General features: G+C 38.8%; 1 protein-coding gene across 2 annotated transcripts in view; it reads left to right on the plus strand.

The window, feature by feature from the left end:
* TLK1 (tousled like kinase 1) overlaps window positions 1-15,833 on the plus strand; it is a 77,282-nt gene that overhangs the window by 49,412 nt on the left and 12,037 nt on the right. For both annotated transcript variants that reach the window (XM_068948634.1, XM_068948635.1), the window contains exons 12-13: window positions 7,304-7,370; window positions 11,892-11,989. In XM_068948634.1, the coding sequence (XP_068804735.1) occupies window positions 7,304-7,370; window positions 11,892-11,989 (165 nt within the window). The remainder of the gene's footprint in view (window positions 1-7,303; window positions 7,371-11,891; window positions 11,990-15,833) is intronic.

Consider the following 15,833-nt stretch of genomic DNA (forward strand, 5'->3'; position numbering starts at 1 on the left):
TACTCGCAGTTACTGCCCTTGATGCTAAGAGGCTGCAGCTGATGGTGTATCTGTTCCTAGTCAGTTTAAATAAAAAGTAAACAGGTAGGTTTCAAAAGACTAACAAATTAATTTGTTCTGTTTGCAGAAGTAGGCCAAGTATGTTCCACATGGTCAACTATTGCTTTTCCCTTGTGTATGTCGTAATTTATAGCTGGGTACGTGTGGGGGTCACTTCATAAATTACTCTGGTTTGATCTACAAAATACATCTATTTATAACATCAGTTTGAAGACAGCTGCATGCATTTTCATAAAGCATCATTCTTAAAGTTCACACTGTGAATTTGTTTGGCTGGAACAAAAATAGGAAAATATAGTAGTAAGACTGCCATGGTAAGCAAGTCTTGAATAGTGTTACAGGTGTGCTTTGGTCGAGAGCTGAATAGTCATCGCTGATTTTTCGTAATATTTAGTGCCTATGTTTTATCCTCTTAAAACGTAATTAATACTTTTGAATAGCAGGGTAAAGGACACCATCATGTTAAAAATACCTTTTTGTTTGAATGTTATTCAAACTTCATGCTATTAAAAATAAGTAATGGAAAGACTTGGAAAAGTGTAGAACTTTTAGTTTCTTCTCATTTCGATAGCATGTTATTTTTGCATATGCATAAATCACTTTTCTTACACAATCTGTGCTTTTTATGTGAGTCTTATCTATTCCATAGTAACAAAGAGGGAGATCCAAGCAATATTTGCATAATGCTTGAGTTAATTAACATGGCTCTAGCCAATTCTTAGCTTGCAAAGAGTCAGGAGAAAAAAATCTGCACCTTGAACATTTACCACATCAATGAGATACTAGTATTTTTATGGTTACACTGAGCTGGGGTGAATGCTCCAGATTGTACATGGGGCATGTTTTCTGCTTTAGAGACTACCATTAAGCTTCCACCTTAATAGTGAGAGTTTATGTAGTGTTGCTTCTCAGGAACTGAGTTTATTTTTAAAATCTCTTTGAAATACGCAGACCGGAATAGTTCTTTTAGTGAATGCGTTCCCTAGGTGATAGTTGGTGATGGGTTGTTTTTTTTTTTTTTTCTGTGATTTAATAATTCATAACTTTATATTCACTGTGAAATAGGAATAAACATAAATATTGAAGTGATGGTTGTAGGAAGTTCAGAATTCTCATTTCTTTTACTTGTCCAAAGGAACTTTCTGTATTGCTTTTACTACTCATCATCAGCATACAAATTGTTTTTAGAAAATAATTTTGAAAACTCAACAATTATTCCTATTTAATATCATTTATTAGTATACCTGAGTGGTGCATTTGGCCATGTCTCTGTTCACGTTAAATTTCCATAATCTTATCCCCTCTTGAAGTAGCAATAAAGCATACATTTGGAAAACAATACAGAAGATATGGTCTAATTTAGTAGGTAGGACAAGATGAATTCCTGATGGAGTTTTTAAGTTTCAAGCGTTAGGTTCATATGATTTAAAAAAAAAAAAAAATCAAATTCACATTTAATTTGGCTTAAGCAGTTACATATTAAATGGCACATGAAAGTGCTTACTGGTTACATAATTGCCGGAGAGCAGTCACAATTGCACTTCTGTATTTAACAGTAGCATATGCATAAACTGTTATCGAATCAAAACTGATTTGCCTTTGCATATCCTAACCTGATTGTAATATAACCTGGGTACAAGATTGCTTGCATATACTATAAGCTAATAAATTTTGTTTGACCTTTGAGAAGGTCTGGTACGTGTCCTGGGATCACAAAATCTTTAAGCCCCATTATGCCCTATGCCTTTAATTGAAAGGATTTTTAAAAGCACTGTATTTATGATTTGTTATAATTTCATCTGTGTGGTGTATTTATTTTCTCCTCTCTTCTTCCCAGTACAGAACTAAATATAAGTTTTTGTATATCTTGTTAAAGCAACTGTTAATTGTGTTTTTTCATTGAAGAGTTCATTCGTGATCTGTTGTATGTGATTTTCTGCTGTTACATTGGGCTTATTGCTGTTCCTCTGTTACTTTGAGAGTTACAGTCTTAATTAGTATAGCCAAAGAGAAGAGGGTCTGTTTCTACGTGGCTAGAGGGGGATGCAGAGCTGCTTAAATTAATGAGCTAGACCAGCAGTAAATCAGTGCAACATGCGTGTAAGTGATTGGGTCGACCTTTCTTAAAAAAAAAAAAAAATGAAAAAAACAAACAACTTGCCAACAGTTGTTAGCGACAAGTGCCTCTACCGCTGCATTGTCTGGTTTTAGAAAACTGGCTCTAACTGCACGTATTGATGAGACAAAGTAATCTATAGCTTTGTAACAAGCAGTATCATGGAAGGCAGTTCTGAAAATAGCGTTCAACTGTTTTGAAACCAGTTGAAGGTGTTGCCTGAGGCATTCTTAATGAGTGATGTTTCAGTATAGTTGACTATATGTACTATGTCCTCAGATATGAATTTAAAAGCAAAATTTTTTTTTACTAAAGTTATCAGTACAGAAGCGAGCGTCAGTCAATGTTCTGTGAGTGAGCAGTGGTGCTGGTGTCTAAATAACACGTATTAGATGAATCTAAACACTGTCTTGGCATGGACAATTTCAAGAGATCACTTTTCTGCTGAACAAAGTTGTTTTATTAGTCTTACTTGAAAGGAATAAATTGAAATGTATTTGAAGAAAAAACATATACCTGAAATAGAGGTAGACTTCCTAGCTGCAGAAAAATATTTCAAAAGCGGTTCCAGATTCTTTGGTGACTTGAGAGCTTGTGTGTGCAATCGTAGGCCCCGCTCTTTCGAAGCAGCTTTTATTTCATTAGACAATGATAATTATTTCTAGAAACAGTATTTCATTAAGTTTAGGTAGCGCAGCGTTTCCTCTCCGACTTCAGCTCTTTTGGTTGTATTTACTTCCCAATGATTTCTTCCTGTGCTTCCCCAGTTACTCCATGAGAGTCTGCATGCATCCTTGTCCCTGAATGTAATTTGAAGTAGGAGGGTAGAGAGAGCTGGCAGAGTTTGCTACTGTAGCAGAACAAATGCATCATTTAGAGGGAGCATTCCGTTCTGTATGGAACAAATAAAAATATTTTGAGAAACTTTTTTTCAGATTTAAGTGCCAACAATGTGTCTGGGCTTTACAGGACAAGTAAAGACAGCTCCTTTCCCGAGGCGTTCTCTTTCTAAGGCAAACTTGGAAACAATGGCAGCGAGACATGGCGAAAGATCTCATGGAAAACTTGAATCAGACCATTCATGGCTGGTCAGTGTTTGCCCCACTTTGCAGAAATTCTAGGAGTTGAATGAGAATAAATGTGGACCAAGAAAGGAGCACATCAAAAATCGTAACCAACGAACTTGTTTAATTTCTGTAAAATAAGGCCACATAAAGCCTTGCACATGTGTATTAGTTGTCCTTGGGCACGGCAGCATTCTGTTGTGCATATGTAGCCATGATTTTTCAGTTGCGAAAAGGTGGGAGTAAAGATTGTTGTAAATATAGCAGGCCTAATGATCGGGACAACTGAGAAATGCATTGCTGTTTTGTTTTTTGGGGGTTTTTTGTTGTTTGTTGTCAGCTCTGTACCCACTAGTAAGTATGCTTTGATTACTACAAAAAAAAAAAAAAAAGAAGGCTTTTTCTGAGCTTGAATGAGAAGTGAAAAGAAGGTCTGTTAGGTCTGTCCATGCCTGCTGTGTCAAAGCCTTTGAAATTTGGTTATGAAAACGTTATTAAAATACTGGTGGGCTCATTTTGCTAGTAAAAGAAGGGTTTAAATCGGGAATACCCATCCTTCCTGACTGGGCAGGGTGTCTAGTTTCTTCCAGCGACAAGCAAAGGGGGCACACCGTGGCCCTGCGCTCCACAGAAGTTACGCTGCATGCACAGAGTGCCTCCAGTGCTCTTTTTTTGCAGTTTCTGGAATTTATTGCATGTGTATGATGGTTCATTTGGCTGCAGACAGTTAAACGCTATTTATTGCACCGTAATTATGAGTGGCAAAGATCATGGTCAGGATCAGACCACTTCTGTCAGAGTAACGCGTGCAACCTGCTCCCAGCTACCCTCTTTCTCAGACACTTGTCAGATTAGCCTCATGCCTGACTGTCCGACTTAAATTCATTTAGCGGCTGGTGGCAGCCCATTTCTGGCTGACGTCCCTCCAGGTGTACTCCTCAGCCTTTCTCCCTCCTCTTGTGAGGAGGCTCGTGTCTCTCAGGTGACGGAGGAGCGACTCCATCCACTGGAAATACGGTGCCTTACAGGTGATTCCTGCTCACAGATGAGGCCAGCAGCGGGCTACCTGCAACAGGCAGCAGAGGGGCAGACGAGCAGCAGCGCGCTGCCGAGTGTTCTCAGCCCGTGCAGTGCAGAGGGGGGGTGGCCTACAGCCAGAACACTGGCAACAAGCACGTTGTCGTCGTCTTATTGTGTACTGTTGTTTGTTGTATGCTATTTCAGCAACATAAATGTAAATCGCAGTATATTTATAGCGGAAAAGTAATAAACCCCTGCTTTTTAAGGAAGTAAATGTTTCCAAATAGGAGGGAATGAAGTTTTGTTTTTCGTAAGTAAGAAAATTGTAGTAGCTGTGTGTGTGTACTGTTCAGCGCTGTGTGCGCCTGCCTTCAAAATCAGACGGTCACTAACGACAGCTTCAAGCTGCTGTGAATCATGGTGTGCCTCTAATAGGGTTAGAGTTGTAAGGAAACAGAATAAAGGAAAACAGTCATTTATTGGGATATAGCATGGAAACATGGAAAGAGTGACTTCAAATCTTAATGTTTTCAATATGACGTTTAACTGTTCTTGTTCTCTGTGCTCAACAGGGCTGTTGAAGAGCCTTTTGGAAGGCAGTGCTTGTTAGTCATCTAGGCACTTGGTCATAATTCTGTGCATAGAGAGCTGAGGTTATTTGAAAAACAACAACAACAACAACAAGTTTCCTGTATTATATTAGTTTTCCAGGAGCTCTATGGTTTTAGGGCTCTGTGTTCAGTGAAAATGCTGGAAGGTCTGATGTTATAAAGTTTGTATTTTCAGTGCGTTTTACTTGTGGTTCAGCTTTGCTAAGCCCTCTAGAGATTCTTCTCTCTGGCAGGCTGAGAAAGGCCAAGTTTACTATCTGTGTTTCTGGAAATAGATGCACAAACTTATAATTTATACTGCAAACAAGAATCTTGGAAAAATAATATTCAACCTCACCCACATTGGCATGGATTCTTTACCTTTTTAATTGAGAATTTAATCCGTGTTGGAGTAGTTTCTTCTTTGAGTAGAATTACTGAAAAAATGTCAGGGAGGCTGCTGTGAATTGTCTGGCTTGGTCTGGGTGCTCTTTGATTGGTCTAGCAGATGCTTTGGAGCAAGACACCCCATTTCACATTTGTTTTAACTTTTTCTAAGATGTGGCATAAATTGTCTATACCCGGAGGAGGTTCTCTCAGGAGAACGATGCAGATGTTCAGTCCCAAGATCTCATCCTAAGGAGCTTCTTGCCTCTACTGAAGTTTTTTTATGTCCTCCCTCTGTTGCTTTTAGAGTACTTGTGGATTTTGTGATTGGAATACAGGACTGCTTTTCATTCCAGTACAGAAAAAGATGCAAGGCAATTTTGCATGATGCTCCTAAAAGAAAGGATTGCTTCCTTCTCAAATTCTGACAAGGATGTGGTCATGGGTGTGTTTTGTCACCTGATTTTTGAGTGTTTTCCCTATGTGATAGACAGGAAAGATGATGAAATAACAACTGCCTTGTGAAGCTGTAACAGGTTCTTAGGAATTTAGATGCTGTGGTCAAAGAAGAATCCAGCAATTTCATTAATATTCATGGAAAGTATCTGGTTGACTCAATCTTCTGGCCAAGTCAGAAGAAAGGCAGTGAAATTCACTATTTCTGCTATTGGGAGTAGGAAAGGGGCCTGTGAAAGCTTCAGAATCACCAAGTTTTATCCTGAAAAGATGCACTCTTATTAGCAACCCTGAGAGCCAGTAAGCGCACACAGGGTTTAGAATTCTGAAAACTAGGACGTTGTTCATCCAAATTTAAGAGAGGTAGAAGTCTTGCAGATGACTCAATTTCTGCAAACGCTATGAAAGTTGGCATCTGGTGTAAGAGACATCTGAACTGGTGCCCCTCATCTTTGGGGAAGCTGCTGATGATTCTCAAGACACTCTAGCTCCTTAGACTTGCAATAAAGGGCATGAATTGCCTTCTAAGTGCTTTATATAAATCACCTTCCCCGGACAGTTGAGAATTGAAGCCAGTAAAATATGGACTCTGTAAAAACATGTTATGCTATTAATTTTAGCTTTGCATCACACAAGAAATAATAGAGCTAGGCAAAATAGTAAAACACGTATACCATCCAGCCTTAGTTTTTTCACCATTTAAGTGTGTGTTTTTAGGGATTTGTGTGAGTGCTTTCAAGAAGACCGTAACCCTTCCTTCCTTCCTTCCTTCCTTCCTTCCTTCCTACCCCTGTAACCCCTTGTCCCTCCCTAATCACATGTGTATGGCTTCTCTGGAGCATGAAGTCTGTTTGGTGTCTTTTCTTTGGTGGTTTGTAAGAGGTTCTCTTCTGTATTTTCTGTTTGTTTGTCAGATGCTTATTGTCCCCAGTCAGTTTGTGCATTTCTTAGTTACTAGTCCCTGTGAACAGTCTGGATCCTCAGGGTGATAACTGACTTTCTGTCCTGGGAGTTTTCCAGGTAGTGAGGGACCATGGAAATAGTTATAACTGGGAGTCTTATTTCAAAGGAAGATAAAAAGAGAACAAGCCAAATAGTTGTGTGTCCATTCAAAACTGAATTTGCGGTCTCATGCAAAATATAGTATGTTAATGAACTCCAAATGTATAAGTTTGCACTATTTTCCTTAAATTGGAGATCAAGAATTTGATGTTGTTGGTCCTGTCCAGTTAATCTCTTGGTCTCCATCTCTTGGTGCACTAAATGTTATGGTTGAGAACAAAATAGTGGAGCATCATCAGCTAAAATACTGGGATGGTGAGGTGATTTAGGAGGCAACCAGATAATCTAACAGGCTATTGGAGAGAACAGACACAGTCCAGTGGGAGAGGCAGTTAATGTTCCAGAATACCAGACAGAGGCCTTCTGTAAATCCGTTTTGACCCTGAAATTACAAACCAAGGTGTTCAGATGGCTCAGAAATATAATGCTGGTTTTGTAGTTGTAAATCATAAACATAAGATGCAGTATTTACTGTAGTATTTAAATACGAATGCTTTTGTTTACCATCATACAAAAACTATAATTATGTCTGTGGGGTTTTTTTGCAGTTTGACTCTAGCAGAATATCATGAACAGGAAGAAATATTCAAACTTCGATTAGGACATCTCAAAAAGGTATGTACGTGGTCTTCTTTTCTAAATCCCCTTTTTTTAAAGCCTTTTTTCCCCTGTTCATGCCCCAAACTGTGAAAACTAATATTACCAAAATAAGGAGAGAGCTTGTTTAGAACTATCCGATTACAAAAACATAATACCAAAAGGGGTATACAGTTTTGTACCTAATAATGACTTTCCTTTCTTTTGATGCAACTTACCATAAACATTGGGAGTACAGGAATGTAGTAGCGAATCCATCCAGTGCAACTCCGTAACAGTTCCTTGAATCCTTGTAACAGTGATGTTGCCCTTAGGTTATCAACTAAAGATTGACTGTATAGACTTTAAAGGTAGTGGTCTTCTCAGTGTTGCGTTGTCGTTAATACTCTGCTATATGCTATTATTTTATGTTATTAGTCAAAATGTGCGTTGCCGCACTTCCAAAATCTCCTCAGATGAGGCCACTGGAACGTGAGGAGGTCACGTTCTGCAAAATGCTCATTGCTTTCTGTGATATGGCCTCACCTGACATTCTCACCTTTGTCCTTCCTATTGAATTGACTTGCTTAGAAATAAGAAATTTTATACTTCTTAATTTGGACAGAAGTTTTACACACTTACAGCACCAGTAGTAAATATGGACAAAAATACAATGTCTTTAAGTAACCAGGATTGTTTTATTTTATGCAAGCAAAATAACATTTGTTCTTTCTCTCTTCCTGCCTATGTCTGTTTCTTGAACTGGCATATTTCAAGGAGATGACACATTCTTGTTATCACTGATGTGTGTCAGCACACATTATGATTTGGATACTTGGAGTGTTTTGACAGAAGAACATGGGGAACTTTAAACATAATAGATGTTTTTGCACAATTTTGTATCTATGCAGAAGAAACGGTGCAATGAGGTTAATGCACTGTGCTGGCAATTCCTTGGTCAGAGTGCAGAAAACTTGCACTTGTTGATCCTATCTCGCAGAGAGTATTTAACTTTTTATGAAATAACAATAGGTTGTAAAGCAAAAGTAAAAATTGAATCAGTGTCTGAAAACTGAATACCTTCTGAATATTCTTATTGTTCAACTTCTCTGAAGTACTCAGCATAGAAAGTTACATATTCTGGTTATATTTCTCATTAAAGTAGGAAATATCTAAAGGACTGAGGCTAACCTCAACTCTTTTTTATGAATCTTAATGGGTTTCTTCCTGTTTGGATAAATATCTAAGAATGCATTAGTTTGGGGAGTTACAAACACTATGAATTGAAAACAGTCAATTCATAATTGTCGTTCTTCCTTTGCTTTCATTTAGCTTCAACACTTTAACTGCTGTTTCAAACAAAAACTAGACTGCGCTTAATTTGAAAACACTGTTCTTTATCTTCAGCTATTTTTTTCATCAATAACAACAGTTACGTGGAAGGTAGGAAAAAATAGTATTATCACCAATGTATACTAGGCCTATAAAAGTCCCAAGTGCTACCACTGCTGCTCTTGTTTCAGAGCTGAGGAGGCGAAGGCAGCCAAACTTGATATGTGCTTTTTTTATTAGCTTTGGACTTAAAAAAAAAAAAAAAAAAAAAAAAAAAAAAAAGGGGGGGGGGTGGTCTAATTTACAGAACATTGCTTTTTTGAATGAATACCATGTTTTGGTCACCTACAGTATCCATTTCAGTTGTTATCGGTTGCATGTATCTGCATTTAGCAAGGGAGAAATATTTGGTATAAACATTTTCCTGGTTTTATGGAAATCCTTCTATCTTTTAAATTATTTTTGCTCTCAGATATTTTACTCTAGTCTTTGACGTTTGAAAAAATCCAGCAGTATTTTTTCCTTATGGCCAATCATTCTAATAAATCTTTGTAATAAAATAGTTTGGCTATATCTTAACTATTGCATGCTCAAGCAAAGTGTTTGAGGAGTCCCTTGTGAAAAGGGAATGACAGTTGAAGCAGGCAGAAATACCTCAATAAGTGTGAAAGAAAGTAACACTAAATTGTGAATCTAAGTGAAACTCTCTAGCAGTGCAACATATTTAGTAGACAGATAGTTTATCTTCTGAACAGTAAGTAGTTCTTGGGATAGTCTTCAAAGCAAGTCGTTGTGTTCTTCCGCTTCAAATGTTGTGAGAGTCAGTTTCCAGCCGGTTCGCCTCAAATATACAAGTCACCTATTGCAAATCCGGAACTGGACCCCTTGAGAAGCCTGGTGCTGTTTTTAAAGAATGCAACAAGGAATTACTTGAATCCGTGATAGGGATGTATAAACTTGCTGGCACTGGTGAGGTAGGCTGTGTAGGAATAGGTCTCCATTGTTAGTGCTTTAGAAATAGCACCAGCTTCGTAGGGAATTCTGTTACAAGATTTTGTAGGGTTTTTTTTCCATGCTTTAACTTGTTTGAAGTGACTAATGGAAATTTCAAGTGACATCTGAAGGAAGCTCTTACAAAGCTATTTAATACTCCAGTTTGGTTTTCACCTTGAGTGTCAGTGCGATGGTACTCTGCTTAAGGAGGAACTTATTTGACTAAATGCTAGAGGGGAGCCAGACGTTATTTCTTAGCAAATCATATCTGAATATATTGAGAAGTAGCAATAAAAATATATACTTACATTTTAATTCTTACATGTGGTACAGATTTTGTCCTTTACTAGGAAAAGTAATTTTGTTGTCTTCTTTTTACATTTCTGTATTCCTCCGCTAATGCTTCTCTACTGGATATGTTTATTTCTCTTTCCTTCTGTATATGCTGTTTTGCTGTCTGCTTCCCTTCCTTTTCACTCTCCAAATACTTTCCTGGTGCTCTCTTATTTTTGGTGCCCTGTACGTACTGCCACCACCAGTTTTCTTTTCCTTCTGCTCCCCAGGAAATTCTTTTCCAGCTAGCAGCTTTGGTCCTGGAGAGAGGCTCTTGTTTTCTCACTTCCTTTTATATAGCAGTGACCTGAGGCAGCTAAGCTGGTTCATTCTTGCTTAAAGGTATTCACAGCCTGAGTGTCCTAAATAACAGCTGGAAACAATGCAACCAGCCAGTTCTCTTTGGACTAACATTGGCCTATGAACCACATTTGGAGAACCACTGAATTGCATAATATATGAACAAAAAAGCCCAAAAGAAGCATAGCTGATGGATTTTTTTTTTTGTTAGCCTTTGGGAAGAACATAGACAATTGTGTGTGTATAAGTGTGTGGCCTTTTTTGCGTGGGGGAGAAGGGCTAGAATTCTTTACAGAGAACTAATGGGTTATGAGGAACCACATATCATTTCAGTGTATTTAACTGAGAACTGCAAGGATGAATCTAAAGATGAAAAAAGAGCTTAACATTGCGTACACAGAACAAAAATGACGTGATATATTAGGAAGAGCAAATGGTCCACCTAGATTTGCTAGCAGCTTAGTGTTAACTAGTCTAGCTTTTAAATTATTAGGGATTCCATTTTCTTTCTCTGAATGAAGGTTCATCAAATCACTTGATCACTTGGGGGTTTCCGTTGTTGTTGGACTTGGTTCCCCCCTCCCCGCCAGCTTGTCATAGGAAGGGATTCAGAATATCCACTGAAATCCTTTGATTTGAATCCTTAAGCTTGTTGAAAATGTGCACATTCAATGTGTGGTCTACATGATATAAATACATTTTGTTTCAGGATGTGGTTTTATGATACACAATATTTGGAAGTACCAGCTTGAGGCTTGCTTTTTTTTTTTTTCCCTCTCATCTTCTGACTTCTGCCTTCGTCCCCCTGTGCCATGACTTGTTGCTCTCTCCGTTTTACTGGCACCACCGGATTGTGCAGTCACAGTATAAATTGCATCAGAGAACTGATCTGAAATGATTTCAGTGTTCTCTAATATGTAGCATGAAGATGAGATAATTTTAAGTGCTTAGATTAGTTAGGGAGTGCATTCGTACCTGACGTGCTGCGTTTGAAATTGCACTTGAAATCTTAGGTAACACACGTTCTGCATTTATAATTTTGGTAAGATATAAATGGAAAAATCTTTTGAAGTTAGCTTGTTGGTGGTGTTTTATATCATTTTATACCAACACCTTAAGAACACTTCTGTTACAATGATTTATTGTTTTTTTGGTTTCCTATTTCTTAGGAAGACAGCCTCAAAATATTTTAAGCATCTATCTTTAATTTGTTGGTTTTGTACAAAATCTATAGCTGCACATATGTGAGTCTTTTCTTCGTTGAACATCAATTTCAGACCGCTTCCCAGATAATCTCTCTCCTTGGCTGAGGTACAAAACCCAGCTGCTTCTCATTTCAAATAGCATCCCTACAGTGCAGAACAAAACTGTGAGCGTCCCGTTACCTGTAGGTTCCTGGACGGAAAGGTTTCTTGAAACAGGCTTTTGCCCTCTCTCTCTGAGTTTTTCAGGCTTTAAGAGAAAAGCACTGCTTTTCTCTAGTTCGGTAGGGTTTTGTAATGTCATGTTCCTCCATCACCACTAGTATTGATGCAGGCGTAAAAATATCCTTTTCAAACGGGGAGTAAATGAGCTTTTATAGTTCGCTCTTTTCATTTGCAGGAAGAAGCTGAAATACAAGCAGAACTTGAACGTTTGGAAAGAGTTAGGAATCTTCACATAAGAGAACTGAAAAGAATAAATAATGAAGACAATTCGCAGTAAGAGACTTACTGTCTTAATTTTGCACGTCTGTGTTTAAAACAATGCTTTAAAATCACATTTTACCTACAAGAGGCTGTTGGTAAATTTTTCTTTGATTCTTTTTGCTTATATATATATATTTTAAACTTTTGTCCTATTTTAAGTACAAACTTGTTTAAACTTAAAAGAATGACTTTTAATTTAGTAAACTTAATGGTGTTTTTATTGAGTAGGCCAGAAAGTTCGATATATAGATACACACACGCATGCACATGCGTGCACACGCACACACAGTGATAATGCAGGAGAGCTGAAACTTGCTGGACTGTGTTACTAGGTTAAAAAATACTTGTAAGGGAACCTAACACAGTGCACTTATTTGACCGTAATACAAGAAAATGGTGGGGAGGTTTGATGCAGCAGCAGCAGTTTCATGGTGCTGTAAAATTAGTTTCAGTTTTATTGCACTGTAATTTACATTTACCACAGGTACCTAACAGGAAAAATGCAAATGCTAAGTCTTTTGTATTATGTTAAATCTTATTCTCTACCTGAACTTCCACGGTAATATATCATAATGTTAAATTGGCATTTAAAATTAGCTGTAATTCTATAGATTCCAAAGTAATAATTACATAACTAATAAAATGAGTTTGTTTTCTGTGATGGGGAATATGGGCTCTAATGCCACAGCTTCACCAGCACCTTAAGTTGGCCGTGTTACTTGGAAGAAACAGGTTGTGCCTCTCCCTGGCTGCTTGATTACATGCCCCTGCCCTGTTTCCTCGCGCATGCCCGCCGTGGCATTTCTCTAGTGAGCAGACGCTGGAAATCAATCCAGGTTAAATTTCGCCAGTTCAACTCCCATTTTATTGTTGTTGTTGTTGTTTTTCCTCCTGGATTAATTTTAACCCCAGATAAATTTCCTGGTCTAGTTCTTTGCCCCAACTGCAAAAAGGCTTGTGCTGCCCTGAGGAAAGAGGGCAAGGGTGGAAGGAGCAGCCTGGCGGAGGGAGGTGGGGAGACTGGCCTTGTTTCTTTCGGCACTAATAAACGTTTATGAAACAGTAGCCTTAGGATCTTAGGATTTATTTTTATTTTTACTCTTTGGACACAATAGAACTATATATGCACTAAGATTTTTAAACATTAAAACCACAAGAAATGAAATCATATATAACTTGTTTTAGTGGTTGCCATGCTCTAGAGGAGTACAGAAATCTTTGGCTGCCTTGTGGCTATAGTGCTGAATTGATACTGTGACATTGTTTTGGCTATGAAAAATGGGTGCTGATGCTTACAATTCAGTGGTAGGATATTTTCTTTTAGGCAGATAAATGTGCTACAACAAATAAGCAGTTCTTTACAGGTTAAATGATAACTTTTTTTTATTTTAATTGTTTGCATTAAGAAAAAACAAATGGGATTTTTCAACAAGAAGTAATAAATGCCACGTTAAAAAACGACAGGCTTTGACTGTGAAAATAGTGTGCATATGGGGCAAAGAATATCCAAATTGCAGTCCCTGTTGAAAACAGAGTTACATTACGTGGATAAGCAGAATTCTGCAGCTTCACTGCTCATTTTCTGCAGTACATGCTGACACATTTTATGGTAGAAAATGAAAAGCTTTGTCTTGCATGTTCATGGTCTTGTGAGGGTCTAGACTGAGGTATTTACCCAGCGGCCACGCTGCAGCTTACAGAGGTAATACAGAACCCACAAGCGATTGAGCAGCGGTTTAGTTCTGTGGCCCCCACGGTCTTTTCTAACGTGTCTTGGTGACTCAGTCGTTTGATTAGGGAGAGGTCTCATTCTGACGCAAAGTGACTGTTGGGTCCTGACATGTGAATACGGTTGAGTTTTCAACTTCTAGCTCTGGCGGAGTGCCGAGCCCTCTTGTTCTAGCAACATTCCCCTCCACGTTGTCCTACTTGCGCACTCCTTTCCCCTGCTCCCAGAATGCATAAAGCAGTGATACAGTATTAAAATAGACTACAAACTCACATGTTTGCTGTTCTATGCTTAGCAATAAGAAATAGGGAATTTTGTATTGTCTAGAGTAGAGCTGGGAGAACTTGTATGTCTGCACTGGTGGTTTATAACTGCACTGGTATAACAGGACAACTTGAGGGGGTGGGTTCGGCCTTCCTTGTCTGGATTTAGAGCCCACGTGATGCTGGAGTTATCTGCAAAGTGCAGATCCTGAGGGACAGAGAGCTGCACGGAGTAGCAAAAGTAGCAGCGGAGAGGGAAGGTGGTAGCGTTCACAAGGTTGAGCCCCACTAGGGGCATAGATACAGTAGTAGGACCAAGAAAATATGATTCTAAAATTTTGAATTGTAGTATTCAAGAATTGGGCTACTGATCACATAATGTCAATCTCCTAAGGGTGCTGTCTCTAAATAATCTTTATTTTTTTCTGCACTAAGTACATTATTTACTATTTATGATAATTTTTTTCTTGAACATTCAAATACGTGTTTTATAGTGGAGAAAATGAACGTTATCTTTAAAAATAGGCCACAGTAAGTAAGAATATGCATCTTCCCTCAAATGCTTGACTATCTGTGACCATGCCTCCAAAATCATGCTTTATAGCAACAAAGAGCATAAGGAGGGATGGGATGACCTGTTGGCGGACTGTAGCATAAAACCCTTCCTTAAAGTTTTCTATGGAGTGTAACTGGCAGCGGGCCCTAGATTGGTGAGCGTTGGTGTCTCCTCATTGTGGTAGAAATGCGATGAGGATTCATTCACCTTCCCCCGCCCCGTGACAGGTGCGGACAAACATAATAAATAGTGTAGTTCTTGTATAGAATACATCTGGTGTATTTCTGATCATGGCCTTTTCGACACAGCTTCAGAATACCTAATAGTGTGTTCCCTTTTAATTGCAAAAGTGAAGTACAAGGAGAACTTCCTGCTTGTAAGGGCATTTGGCACTGTGAAGTCATGAACAAATGAGCTGGTTTTCTCTGTAGTACAGATTCTAGAAATACTTTTTCCTTGGTGATTGTAAACTGATACAGGAACACCCAATGCAGTCACCTGTCATTATGAGGAACAGACATTTCCAGCTTTATAGGTTTTGTTCAAGTGTCATTTGCTGTCAGGGTTCTTAAAATACTACCTAATTTCTCTGTCTCTGAAGAACTGTATTAAAAATGTATAGTTCAAGGGTGTAAACTGAGAAATCCCGTTTGTTGGCAGAAAGACGACAAATCAGACTAGCTGAACTTGCCAGGAGCTTGGAGGGTGACAAGAAATTTATTTTTGTCTGAAAGGAAAGACAACCCACCCCCTCTAAAAAAGAGGGCCAGGAGTTTTATCTGCTCTCTCTGAATCCTTCCCGTTCTCCTCTTCCCCTGGCTCCCCTGAAAGACGGGGCCGCCAGGCTCTGCGGCTGGCCGGCTGGCAGGAGGCGTTTTGTCTTAGGCACGTTTCAGGAGAGAGCTCGGTGCTTTTCTCTACACTGTAGCAGCAGTTTGTGTTTGGAAAAAGTGTTTCTGTCTTGTTTTCAAATTAGAGTGCAAGCAGATACTCAGTCCTCTCACATGGTTTCCCTTCATTGCTGTTTGTTTTTTGTAAACTTGTTAGTGTTATCGAAGATCCATTTTCTTAAAAAGAGGCAGGTGTGTGTTACCAGTTTGGTAGCGTTTTGTGTGAAGTTGGAAGTCTCTCTTCCTAGTCTGTCCCAGAAAGCTGAAGAAGTAGGGATTTTGCTAAAGTTTGGCACAGGGAGGAGAGCCGGGCCCTCTTACCCCATCTCCTTAACCTGTATGTGAAGGAAGGGTTTGGTGATTTCAGCCGGGTACCGGCTGTATGCTGGTGGGGAAGAGAACAGCAGCCCGCCGGTGA

Source organism: Struthio camelus, chromosome 6 (genome assembly GCF_040807025.1).
Source record: "Struthio camelus isolate bStrCam1 chromosome 6, bStrCam1.hap1, whole genome shotgun sequence".
Lineage (NCBI taxonomy): Eukaryota > Metazoa > Chordata > Aves > Struthioniformes > Struthionidae > Struthio > Struthio camelus.